The following is a 13,718-nucleotide window of genomic DNA, read 5'->3' on the forward strand; positions in this document are numbered from 1 at the left end:
ATGGTTACATGGGGACATAGACGTTGCCTTGAGGTTCATAGAGATGCTATGTTGAGGTTCATAGAGATCCTATGTTGAGGTTCATAGAGATCCTATGTTGAGGTTCATAGAGATCCTATGTTGAGGTTCATAGAGATCCTATATTGACGTTCATAGAGAACCTATATTGAGGTTCATAGAGATCCTATGCTGAGGTTCATAGAGATCCTATGTTGAGGTTCATAGAGATCCTATGTTGACGCTCATAGAGATCCTATATTGAGGTTCATAGAGATCCTATGTTGACGCTCATAGAGATCCTATATTGACGTTCATAGAGAACCTATGTTGAGGTTCATAGAGATCCTATGTTGAGGTTCATAGAGACCCTATGTTGACGCTCATAGAGATCCTGTGTTGAGGTTCATAGAGATCCTATATTGACGTTCATAGAGAACCTATGTTGAGGTTCATAGAGATCCTATGTTGACGTAAATAGAGAACCTATGTTGAGGTTCATAGAGATCCTATGTTGAGGCTCATAGAGATCCTATGTTGAGGCTCATAGAGATCCTATGTTGACGTTCATAGAGATCCTATGTTGAGGTTATTGTTATTTCTCTGACGTCATATTTGAGCGGGAGGGCGCGGCACAGCCCGCGCTGTGCGTGTGCTCGAGTCTCCGCTGAGCCGCGGTGTTGTGCTTGTCTCTCTCATACTCCGCTCTACAAAGTTTGGCGAGCCACATCCTTTTGCAATCAAACAGCAAAGATCTAACATCGTTTCGCTCAGCATAATTTCCATATTTTACAAACACAAAAAAAGGAACAGAAGGAACTAATATCCAGAGGGTAAGTTACCAATTGCCCGGATTGGTGAAATTATGCATTACGCATTAAGCTTTAATTGTGTTATCACAGTGAAAATGCGATTCAATTACTCTGTATATATAATAGAGTTGGATCGTTTCCATTCGTTTTTTGAAAGGCACATAGGAAAGTTGGTTTAATATACAAACGTAAATTATGAATTATAATTTGACGCACACCTTCAACTTTTTTATCGTTATTTTTTCTCTCTCACTGGTTTCATTCCCGCATAGCCATAGGCATATGCTGGTAGCCCCATTATCTCATTTTCTTTAGGTGGTCAAGCATAACCAAATATGGAAGGCACCCCGGTTGAAATTTTCAAAGAAGACAAGTGCCTCACGGCGCTCGTCGAAGACTGTTATATGAATGCTACTTCGCAGTCTGGATACCCAGAAGGTCACAATCTGACTTTTGACTCTGACTGGGAAGAGGATCCCATGTCCCCAATCATCCCCATCATCACAGCTGTGTACTCCGTGGTGTTCGTGGTGGGCCTGGTGGGCAACTGCCTCGTCATGTACGTTATCATCAGGTAAGGTTTATCGTGATCTATTTGCTCACTCACCTCAATATTGCATTGATATCAACTTTGACAATTTATAGGCTATTGCTAAAGATTTTGGGTAAATTAAGGGTATGCAAAAAATACAACAATACAGTAAGATGCCCATGCAATACACCTGACTACATTTTAGCACAAAAAACCCAAAAAGTGCATCTTTCTGACATCTGCAACACTTGTGAGCCACCCAGTGGCAGGTGCATGTTTAAACTTTATTGTACAAATTGTACAAACACTATATGATGTGTTGATTATTTTTGTTTCAATCATGAAACATACTGCGCCGTTCTATTGGAGGGAACAATACCTTTTTACTATTGGGCTTTTTTACAGTTGGAATGCTACTTTTTTGGGGCAATGTTTAAAAGTGTTTTAAATGTGTAATTTAAAACCAGGGGTCCTCTATAATGCCTGCACCTCATTGGGTTTTATTTATGTGGTGTAGACAAATAAATCAGAGCTGGTGTCATGTGCATTGCACCAACGCCTCACAAAGTGCTCCAGACTAGACAATTACCGCAAATCAGATTGATCGCACATTACCTGTCTTCCATAGGGCCATTCCGTCACCTCCCTAAATTAATTCAATTCTATTGGTTAGCTAAATGTGATACTCTCAGCTATTCGTTTTTTCAGAATTTATATTTTTTATCTTGTTGACTTATTTTTTTTATCTTACACATGTTCTTCTTAATAGAATTTTCCTAAATTATACATTTAAGTAATTTCGTTTACCCAGAAGTCAAATTCTAGCGCAAATTTCTGTCCAGGAGAGATTATACATTTAGCAATCAGGAAATTGAATGCACTTGCAAAGTGGATCCAAATATGCCTTATTTCTTATGATTTATTAGCATATAACCATATGGGCATAATGGAATTCCTCTACTGTACTTCTGAACTGAAGTGGCAACATGTCTCTGTTGTTATGGTTAAATTACAACCACAGCGCTGTGATTGATTTTAGGGAAGATTATGGTTTCAGTCCTGTTGTTGTGGTTAAATTACCACCACAGTGCTGTGATTGATTTTAGGGAAGATTGTGGTTTCAGTCCTGTTGTTATGGAGTTATTTCACTGGGGTCTGTCCATAAATCACCTGTGACAGAAGTCATTGGAAGATGGAGGCCTCATCACCCCTGCAATGGCTGTAACTTTATCATTTACTCCTAAGGACTAGGATTTGACTATGGTTGTGTCCCAAATGGCACCCTATTCCCCAAATAGTGCACAATTTGACCAGAACCATATGGGTAACATACAATGTTTGGTGCAAAATGCGACAAAATGAGAGACATGCTTTTTATGGGAGGGTTAAACGATATGCAAATATACAGTACCAGTCAAAAGTTTGGACACACCTACTCATTCAAGGGTTTTTCACATTGTAGAAATAATAGTGAAGACATCAAAACTATGAAATAACACATATAGAATCATGTAGTAAGCAAAACACTGTTAGACAAATAAAAATATATTTTACATTATAGATTCTTCAAAGTAGCCACCCTTTGCCTTGATAACAACTTTGCACACTCTTGACATTCTCTCAACCAGCTTCACTTGGAATACTTTTCCAACAGTCTTGAAGAAGTTCCCACATATGCTGAGCACTTGTTGGCTGTGTTTCCTTCACTCTACGGTCCAATTCATCCCAAAATATCTCAATTGGTTTGAGGTCGGTTGATTGTGGAGGCTGGGTGATTTGATGCAGCACTCCATCACTCTCCTTGAGGTGTGTTGGGTCATTTGTCCTGTTGAAAAACAAATGATAGTCCCACTAAGTGCAAACCATATGGGATTGCGTATCTCTGCAGAATGCTGTGGTAGCCATGCTGTTTAAGTGTGCCTTGAATTCTAGATAATTCACAGATAGTGTCACCAGCAAAGCACCCCCACACCATCACACCTCCTCCATGCTTCACGGTGGGAACCACATGCTGAGATCATCCGACACGATTGGAACCAAAATTCTGAAATTTAGACTCTTCAGAACAAAGGACAGATTTCCACGGGTCTAATGTCCATTGCTTGTGTTTCTTGGTCCAATCAAGTCTCTTATTATTATTGGTGTCCTTTAGTAGTGGTTTCTTTGCAGCAATTTGACCATGAAGGCCTGATGCACGCATACTCCTCTGAACAGTTGATGTTGAGATGTGTCTGTTACTTGAACTCTGTGAAGCATTTATTTGGGCTGCAATTTCTGAGGCTAGTAACTCTAATGAACTTATCCTCTGCAGCAGAGGTAACTCTGGGTCTTTCTTTCCTGTGGCAGTCCTCATGAGAGCCAGTTTCATCATAGTGCTTGATGGTTTTTGCGACTGACTACCTCATGAATCTGGTTGAGAGAATGCCAAGAGTGTGCAAAGCTATCATCAAGGCAAAGAGTGGTTACTTTGAAGAATCTATAATCTAAAATATATTTTAATTTGTCCAGAAGAACAACCATCTCTGCAGCACTCACCAATCAGGCCTTTATGGTAGAGTGGCCAGTCAGAAGCCACTTCTCAGTAAAAGGCACATGACAGCCCTCTTGGAGTTTGCCAAAAGGCAACCTAAAGATTTTCAGACCATGAGAAACAAGATTCTCTGGTCTGTTGAAACCAAGATTGAACTCTTTGGCCTGAATGCCAAGTGTAATGTCTGGGGGAAACCTGGCACCATGCCTAGAAGCATGGTGGTGACAGCATCATGCTGTGGGGATGTTTTTCAGTGGCAGGGACTGGGAGACTAGACAGGATCGAGGCAAAGATGAATGGAGCAAAGTACAGAGAGATCTTTGATGGAAACCTGCTCCAGAGCGCTCAGGACCTCCGACTGGGGCGAAGGTTCACCTTCCAAAAGGACAACGACCCTAAGCACACAGCCAAGACAATGCAGGAATGGCTTCGGGACAAGTCTCTGAATGTCTTTGAGTGGCCCAACCAGAGCCTGGACTTGAACGAGATCAAAGATCTCTGGAGAGACCTGAAAATAGCAACACTCCCGATCCATCCAGAGCTTGAGAGCATCTGCAGAGAATAATGGGAGAAACTCCCTAAATACAGGTGTGCCAAGTTTGTAGTCATACCCAAGAATACTCTATGCTGTAATCGCTGTGAAAGTACTGAGTAAAGGGTCTGAATACATATGTAAATGTAATATTGTTTTTTTTTGTTTTAATACATTTGCAAAAATGTCTTAAAACCTGTTTTGGCTTTGTCATTATGGGGTATTGTGTGGAGATTGATGAGGAGAAAAAACTATTTAATATATTTTAGAATAAGGCTGTAACATAACAAAATGTGGAAAAAGTCAAGGGGTCTGAATACTTTCCAAAGGCACTATATAGCCTATATTCTTCAATATAAACGGGGTTGTTCGAGCCCTGAATGCTGATTGTCTGACAACGTGGTATATCAGACCATATACCACTATTATGAAAAAAAAAACATTTATTTTTACTGCTCTAATTAAGTTGGAAACCAGTTTATAATAGCAATAAGGCACCTCGGGGTTTGTGGTATACGGCCTATATACCACGTTGTGCGTAAGAACAGCCCTTTGCCGTGGTACATTGGCCATATACCCCACCTCCTTGTGCCTTATTACTTAAATAATTAATGGCTGTCTTGCCTACTTCTTACTTAAACTGTGTACTAATCATACTACATGCTCTTAAAGACATACTGTTTCTAGAATAAATAATGCATTAAGCAACAAATATCAGCATACTCGGCTCATCTTACTGAGAATGCGTCATGTAATGCGCAATTACGTTGATTCCCGCCATTCGTTCATTTTGGTATATATGTGTTTGATGCCATTCTATTCGCTCCGATTCCAGGCATTATTATGAGCCGTCCCCTAGCAGCCTCAAGTGAAATGTATGTTTAGGTTCCACCCCCGAAGAATGATGAAGGTTACTTATACATATTCACAAATTGGGTGTGGAATTTCCTAACGGAGTTGATAAACATCAACAAATAGGTCACTTACAGCTGTCAGTGTAACTAGCTAGCATGCTAACCTAATCTGGCTAGCTAATCTTATCTCTTGTTTAAAAAAAAATGTACTACACCATATTCAAACGATTAGTCAGATGGATCTATGGTTGGACCTGGAGCTGGATTTATCATAAGCATTGATATAGGGAAAACTTGACCACAGATCGAAACCACTGGCTTATCTTTGACTTCACCATCTATTGTTATCTCTAAAGTTGTGGCGCCTTCCTTAAATTGAGGCCGCGAATCCACCATAGAAGTAATTTGAAAGAATAAGATGAAGCTCGCGTTTTTCACAGGGGAAGTGAAATGATAGGCTACAATGACTTTGCTCATGATCGTAAATCACCAGTGGTGGAAAACGTGCTCCATTATCATACCTGAGTAAAAGTAAAGACACTTTCATTGAAAATGACAAAAGTGAAAGTCACCCAGTAAAATACTGCTTGAGTAAAAGTTGAAAAGTATTTGGTTTTAAATATACTTAAGTATCAAAAGTAAAAATATAAATTATTTAAACTTCATTTTTAAGCAAAGCAGACAGCACAATTTGTAAAAAAAAGAAGAAGAAATATATATATATATATATACTGTATATATTGGACGGGGAAGCTAAGGGAACACTCCAACACTCAGACATAAATTACAAACAAAGCATTTGTGCTTAGTGAGTCTGCCAGATCAGAGGCAGTAGGGATGACCAGGGACGTTTTCTTGATAAGTGTGTGAATTGGACCATTTTCCTGTCAAAATGTAGTAACAAATACTTTTGGGTGTCAGAGAAAATTTATGGAGTAAAAAGTTATTTTACCCCCCCCCCCATAAAAAAACCTGACGAAGTAGTACTTTAAAGTACTTTACACCACTGCAAATGACAAGTTCCTTTAGTTTTCTTTCGTGGTTTCTAGCTAGCGTTACACCAATCAAAGCAGTGGAGCGTGTAGTGAAAGAAAAACTTTAGTGGCCAAAACCATTCATCTTGGGGGGAAAATTGACAAATAATTGAATGGATTTTTCTGGGGGGGAAGTAGTGTAGGTGCAAAAACATAAATTTGCTCCCCCTATTTTTATTTGGTCCATGGCTCAGGCTGCTAAGTGGTATTTATATAAGGGTGTTTGGCTCATCTCAGTCGTGAAGAAGAATAACTTGCTGCGGTTTCTTGACTAAAAAGACAATGCCATGCTGGTGGGTGGTAACATTCAAATTAACTCAGCCCTGAAACTAACGTAGGCTGAAAATAATTGTATGTCATATCATATGAAAAGACAATGCATTCATATAGATATGCACAAAGAGGGTAGTTCAGATTTGTCACTTCAAACCCAAATATACACTATATATACACAAGTACGTGGACAACCCTTCAAATTTGTGGATTTGGCCATTTTAACCACACCCGTTGCTGACAGGTGTATAAAATCGAGCACACAGCCATGCAATCTCCATAGACAAACATTGGCAGTAGAATGGCCTCACTGAAGAGCTCCGTGACTTTCAACATGGTACCATCATAGGATGTCACCTTTTCAACATGCCAGTTCGTCATATTTCTGCACTGCTAGAACTGCCCTAGCCAACAGTAAGTGCTGTTATTGTGAAGTGGAAATGTCTACTGTATGAGCAACAACGGCTCAGCAGTGAAGTGGTAGGCCACACAAGCTCACAGAACGGGACCGTCGAGTGCTTTAGAGTGTAGTGCGTAAAAATCGTCTGTCTTCAGTCGCAACACTCACTACTGAGTTCCAAGCTGCCTCTCGAAACAACGTCAGCACAATAACTGTTCGTCGGGAGCTTTATGAAATGGGTTTCCATGGCCTAGCAGCTGCACACAAACCTATCATCACCATGCGCAATGCCAAGCGTCTGCTGGAGTGGTGTAAAGCTCGCCACCATTGGACTCTGGAGCAGTGGAAACGCTTTCTCTGTAGTGATGAATCACGCTTCATCATCTGGCATGTCCAATGGACAAATCTGGGTTTGGCGGATGCCAGGAGAACGCTAACTGCCCCAATGCATAGTTCCAACTGTAAAGTTTGGTGGAGGAAGATTAATGGTCTGGGGCTGTTTTTCATGGTTTGGGCTAGGCCCCTTAGTTCCAGTGACTTGAAATCTTGATGCAACAGCATACAATGAAATTCTGTTTGATTCTGTGCTTCCAACTCTGTGGCAACAGTTTGGGGAAGGCCGTTTCCTGTTTCAGCATGACAATGCCCCCGTGCACAAAAAGATGTCCATACAGAAATGGTTTGTCAAGATTGGTGTGGAAAAACTTGACTGGCCTGCAAAAAGCCCTGACATCAACCCCATCGAAAACCTTTGGGATGAATTGGAACACCAACTGCGAACCAGGTCTAATCGCCCAACATCAGTGCCTGACCTTACGAATTCTTGTGGCTGAATGTAAGCAAGTCCCCGCAGCAATGTTCCAACATCTAGTGGAAAGTCTTCCCTAAAGAGTGGAGGCTGTTATAGCAGCAAAGGGGGGACCAACTCCATTTTAATGCCCATGATTTTGGAATGAAAACAATGACTTATTGACTTAAATTGTTGTGCAACATCATGGGTAAGTTCTGGCCATCATCTTTCAGCTTGAAAAAATGGATTTCAACTGGTGTGGGTGTTTAAAAGTATGACAGCTGCTAAGCTAGCCCTGCCAAGGTTTTTTTCTCCATATCAAAATATCAGACAGAATGACTTTACTCATTTATACAGTACATGACTGTTGTCATTTTCTCCCTAGTTACATGTATAGTTGTTTACAGATAAAAATACCTTGAATGAGAATTTAATTACTTTTAGTCTGCCTCATGTTGTTGGGACTATCAATAGAATCACCAGCCGAGATGATAACAATTTAACAGATGGATGAGTTTTCCCATTGGGTTTCATCAAGTTCTTTAATTAACTGTCAATAACAATCTTACATCACCTGTTCAAATACTATTTGAAATCTTTCAAATACTTTTGGACCCAACCATTATTTTAATTGTATTTAAACTATTCCATGACCATCACACTTGATTTAAATTATTAAACTAATCATCAAGCCCTTGAATCAGGTGTGCTAGTACAGGTCTACAACAAAATTGTGAAACATCCCAAGTATGGATAACACATAGACTTAGATAGACATTGCATCATTGTATCTACCTCATTATGGGATGTTTGAGCGCATTGGCAGTACCATTGAGGCAATATCCATTTTGAAGTAGTCAATTTGCTTCTTCTACTACTTTTATGAGTTTGCAAACAAACAAGATGGGTGCATACTGCCACCTAGAGGGTGTTGTTTGAACAGGTATAAAGTCCAAATGTGTGATGTAGTGCCATCTGCCATTATGGAATGTTTGCTGATCCCTGTTGATGACCCAGATTGAATCATGTGATCCTTCCTAACCCATAGGAAGTCCACCCAGTTGTCAACTTAAAAATGGTGAAAGTCCTTAATGCTAAAATGGTCTTTTGGGCACGAGAGTCCTCTATCTATCTCTATGTGGTAACTGCCTACGTGAAATGTGTCTGGAAGTGGGCATGGTGAAATAAGTGGGTGGATCATCGGCGATGAGTGTAACATCAGTGCTATGTGATTGGTTAGACGGTTTTGATTGAGCGGTGTTGTTTTTAAATTCTTTAAATGTTTTCATTGGTCAGTTCCTGTGTGGTGATGCTGGTTTTATTGGGACTGATCATTTGTTTTACGTAGCAGTTTAGGGGAACTAACGTAGAAGATGGCTGTTCCAAGATGGCTTAGCAGTCAGACGTGTGTTTTGTCTTGTCCCGTGTAAATATCATTTTCTTTTCGTATATATTTCATATAAATTTTAATCTCACTTTCCATCTACGGACTGAGTATACTCTCCTGCAACCCACCTCACCCAATGTGGTACGGATCTACTATTCTTATACTTTAGAACCGGAACCCCCATCAGAGCTAGCCAACTAACTAGCTACTAGCTAGTGGTCAGTTAACCACTGCTAGCGTTCCTCACCGTTAACTAGGACACCAGCCAGCCATAGCTCGGTCAATACCTGCCAGTCTACACAGCGCAATTTCAACCCAGAGCAACTGCTTTTTCTCTACCACATCTCCGGATTCCTACCGCAAACTCTGAAACTTTACACCAGATCATCGCAGCTAGCAAGCTGCAATCCAAGTGGCTGACATCTCTGTCCCGAAGCAAGCACCAGTTAGCCTTGAGCTAGCCTCGAGCTAGGCCCATCTTCCGACCAGCCGAAGAGGTCCACCAGCCAATTATTGGGCTACAATACCTCTTTTGCCAATTGGCCTGGACCCTTTACTGCCGACACGGAGCCCCGCCGATCCATCACAACTGGTCTGGTGGTTTCAACAGGCTCTTCCATTGTGACGTCGCCAAAGGCCCATCTGCTAGCCCCGGCCCACTAGCTGTCTGAATCGCCGTGTCTCCAGCTCGCCTAGCGTAGTAGCGGCTACTGAATTGGCTCCATGACACACCTATTGCTACTCATTGGACCCTATGATCACTCGGCTACACATGCCTCTCCCTAATGTCAATATGCCTTGTCTATTGCTGTTTTGATTTGTGATTATTGTCTTATTTCACTGTAGAGCTCCCAGGCCTGCCCAATAGGCCTTAGATAGCCCTTTTGTCCCACCCCCCACACATGCAGTGACCTCACAAGGTTTAACTGGTGCCTCTAGAGACAAAACCTTTCTCATCGTCACTCAATGCCTAGGTTTACCTCCACTGTACTCACATCCTACCATACCCTTGTCTGTACATTATGCCTTGAATCTATTCATCCACGGCCAGAAATCTGCTCCTTTTACTCTCTGTTTCGAACGCACTAGACGACCAGTTCTTTTAGCCTTTAGCCGTACCCTTATCCTACTCCTCCTCTGTTTCTCTGGTGAAGTAAAGGTTAACCCATGGCATGCAGCCCCCAGCACCACTCCCATTGCCCGGCACTCTCATTTGTTGACTTCTGTAACCGTAAAAGCCTTGGTTTCATGCATGTTAACATAAGAAGCCTCCTCCCTAAGTTTGTTTTATTCACTGCTTTAGCACAATCTGCCAACCCGGATGTCCTTGCCGTGTCTGAAACCTGGCTTAGGAAGGCCACCAAAAATCCTGAAATTTCCAGCCCCAACTACAACAATTTCCGGCAAGATAGAACTGCCAAAGGGGCGGAGTTGCAGAGATAGCCTGCAGAGTTCTGTCATAAAATCCAGGTCTGTGTCCAAATAATTTGAGCTTCTACTTTTAAAAATCCACCTTTCCAGAAACAAGTCTTGTTTATAACAACCGTTGCCGCTCGTTATAGACCCCCTCAGCCCCCAGCTGTGCCCTGGACACCATATGTGAATTGATTGCCCCCCATCTATCTTCAGAGTTCGTACTGTTAGGTGACCTATACTGGGATATGCTTAACACCCCGGCCGTCCTACAATCTAAGGTAGATGCCCTCAATCTCACACAAATGTTCAAGGAACCTACCAGGTACAACCCTAAATCCATAACCATGGGCACCCTCTTAGATATCATCCTGACCAACTTGCCCTCTAAATACACCCCTGCTGTCTTCAACCAGGATCTCAGCGATCACTGCCTCATTGCGTGCGTAATGGGTCCATGGTCAAACAACCACCCCTCATCACTGTCAAATGCTCCCTAAAAGACTTCAGCGAGCAGGTCTTTCTAATCGACCTGGCCCGGGTATCCTGGAAGGATATTGACCTCATACCGTCAGTGTAGGATGCTCTCGCTCACAGAAACAGTCTTGAGTGGCAACAAATCTGCCCAATTAGCTGTTCGCTTTCCATACACTCACTTGTGTTGATACGCCCATCTATGTTGACACACCCATGTTCCCGCAGCCATGTTGAGTTGTATTTACCCATGACTTAAACGTCTGGGGGTTCCCGAGGAGAGGTTTGAAAAAGGCTGCTCTAGTCTGCCAGATGGATGGAGTTTGCACTGGAGTTCCACTGTGCCAGACAAGCTGAATCAAGCCCAGATAGAGTATTTCAGATGATTTCAATTTGTATTTAAACTCGGATGTGGACCTAACACATTCTACCCTCCATTCTTGACTCTGTTTTGAAACAGGTATACAAAGATGAAGACAGCCACCAACATTTACATCTTCAACCTGGCTCTGGCCGACGCCCTGGTCACCACGACGATGCCTTTCCAGAGTACTGACTACCTGTTGAACTCGTGGCCGTTTGGCGAGGTGGTGTGTAAGGTGTTCATCTCCATCGACTACTACAACATGTTTACCAGCATCTTCACCCTGACCATGATGAGTGTGGACCGCTATGTCGCCGTCTGCCACCCGGTCAAGGCCCTGGACTTCCGGACGCCGATCAAAGCCAAGATCATCAACATATGTATCTGGATGCTGTCCTCTGCAGCAGGGGTACCAGCACTGTTACTGGGTGGCACCCAGTCCAACAATGGTGAGAGCGCTGGTATGCATACATGCCGGCACACACTAAATCATAAAAGCACGCATACACACACACACACACACACTAATGAAGCACACACACACACTCATGAAGCACGCACACAAACATGAATGCTTGAATATGCACGTACGCAGGCAAACACACACACACACACACACAGTTCTTATGGGTGAAATTGTCCCAAGAGAACATAATGAACATGCCTTACACTGTGCACAGATTGAGTTGGTTCATTTAGTTTTTACTCTCAGATTCCTTAGGTGGGGTGAATCAAAGTGCAGAAGGGCCCGTCTAATCCCAGAACATAAAGGTCTAATACAGACCTTCTCTCCTCAATTTTGTTGAGGGGAAATGCATTACGTCTAAGCCATCTGTTGGTAATGAGCTTGCCGTTATCCTTACACCACATATTGTTTCTGAATACAGATGGAGTTGTGGATAAGTGAAAAAAAATATCTGCGCTATTAGTAGGATGTTCCCTTTTTGAGTGCGCATTAGCCGTTCCATAACAGTGTCACAGAGTGAGAGATGAACCAGACGCAGCGTGAAATGTTATGTGTTCTCAGAACACTTTGCTTGAGCGTAGGTGCATTTATCAGTGCTTTTTCTTTCTCGACCTCCCCTCCCCTCCCTCCACTCCTTCTAGGAACCACGGAGTGTGCCTTGCAGTTCCCGGAACCGTACGTGTACTGGGACACCTTGATGAAGGTCTGTGTGTTTGTGTTTGCCTTCGTGGTGCCCGTGCTCATCATCACCGTGTGTTACACCCTCATGGTGCTGCGACTCAAGAGCGTGCGTCTCCTCTCGGGCTCCCGGGAAAAGGACCGGCAGTTGCGGCGCATCACCCGCCTGGTCATGGTGGTGGTTGTGGTGTTCGTAGTGTGCTGGACGCCCATCCACATCTTCATCCTGGTCAAGGCGCTGGTGAGCGTGCCCGAGACCACCGCCGTCATGGCCGCCTACTTCTTCTGCGTGGCGCTGGGCTACACCAACAGCAGCCTCAACCCCGTCCTCTATGCCTTCCTGGATGAGAACTTCAAGAGGTGCTTCAAGGACTTCTGCCTGCCAAAAAAGCTGAAGGGGGACAATGCCTCAGGGAAGAACAACAGGAGCACCGTGAGGGGAGGAAGGGAGGCCCCACTTCCACTGGAGAACCCAGATGGGACTAGAAAGCCGGCATGACTAGCCATGGAGATGTCTTCCATTTCCCGCGTTGGAAAGGAAGACTCCAATGATCTGGGCCTAACCCAGGTGACATCAGGAATGTAAGCACACACAACAGTGCTAATTTAGATGACTGGTGTTTGTTCCATTTGTTTTACTGTTAGGCCCAAATCAATGGTCCGATTCCTCACACTTAGAAAAGGATATATCATTATTCTTTGATGTCAAATTTATTTGCACACATCAAGAGGGGGGAAAAACATTCCACATGCCAACTATAGGACACACTTGAAAATGACAAGAACCTATATTATCTCAGTTTTACTGTGTTCCTTCATAGCTACTTGTTATGCTGACTCTGCATCTGCACAGTTCTAATTGGATTGCAAGATGCAACATCCTCCTTCTAGCCTCTGCCATTCAATGAAATAGTTATCCTTGACAAAACATCAATAATGATTGGGGAAGCGCTTTAAAGGGGCGACCTGGGATTGGCACATCCATCCATTTTTGCCATATATGTCTCTACCAACCAATGTGTATGTGGTGCTGAGATCTATTACCTCCTTTGGGAGTGGGGCACCCTTATGGGTGGCAGGTAGAACAAGGCAGTTAACCCACTATTCCTAGGCCGTCATTGAAAATAAGAAAAAAATTGGCATGATAACACAAAAACCTTAGTATTTTTCAAGTCAAAACCA

At 42.7% G+C, this 13,718-nt stretch overlaps 1 protein-coding gene across 1 annotated transcript; it reads left to right on the top strand.

Moving 5' to 3' along the window:
- Positions 1 to 745: 745 nt before the first annotated feature.
- LOC135518559 (delta-type opioid receptor-like) lies at positions 746 to 13,035 on the top strand. Its single transcript, XM_064943725.1, has 4 exons — positions 746 to 830; positions 1,082 to 1,383; positions 11,489 to 11,841; positions 12,500 to 13,035. Exons 2-4 carry the CDS (start codon positions 1,145 to 1,147, stop codon positions 13,033 to 13,035), a joined length of 1,128 nt encoding a protein of 375 aa, XP_064799797.1. The 5' UTR covers positions 746 to 830; positions 1,082 to 1,144.
- The last annotated feature ends 683 nt before the right edge of the window (positions 13,036 to 13,718 follow it).

Source organism: Oncorhynchus masou, chromosome 28, assembly GCF_036934945.1.
Source record: "Oncorhynchus masou masou isolate Uvic2021 chromosome 28, UVic_Omas_1.1, whole genome shotgun sequence".
NCBI lineage: Eukaryota > Metazoa > Chordata > Actinopteri > Salmoniformes > Salmonidae > Oncorhynchus > Oncorhynchus masou.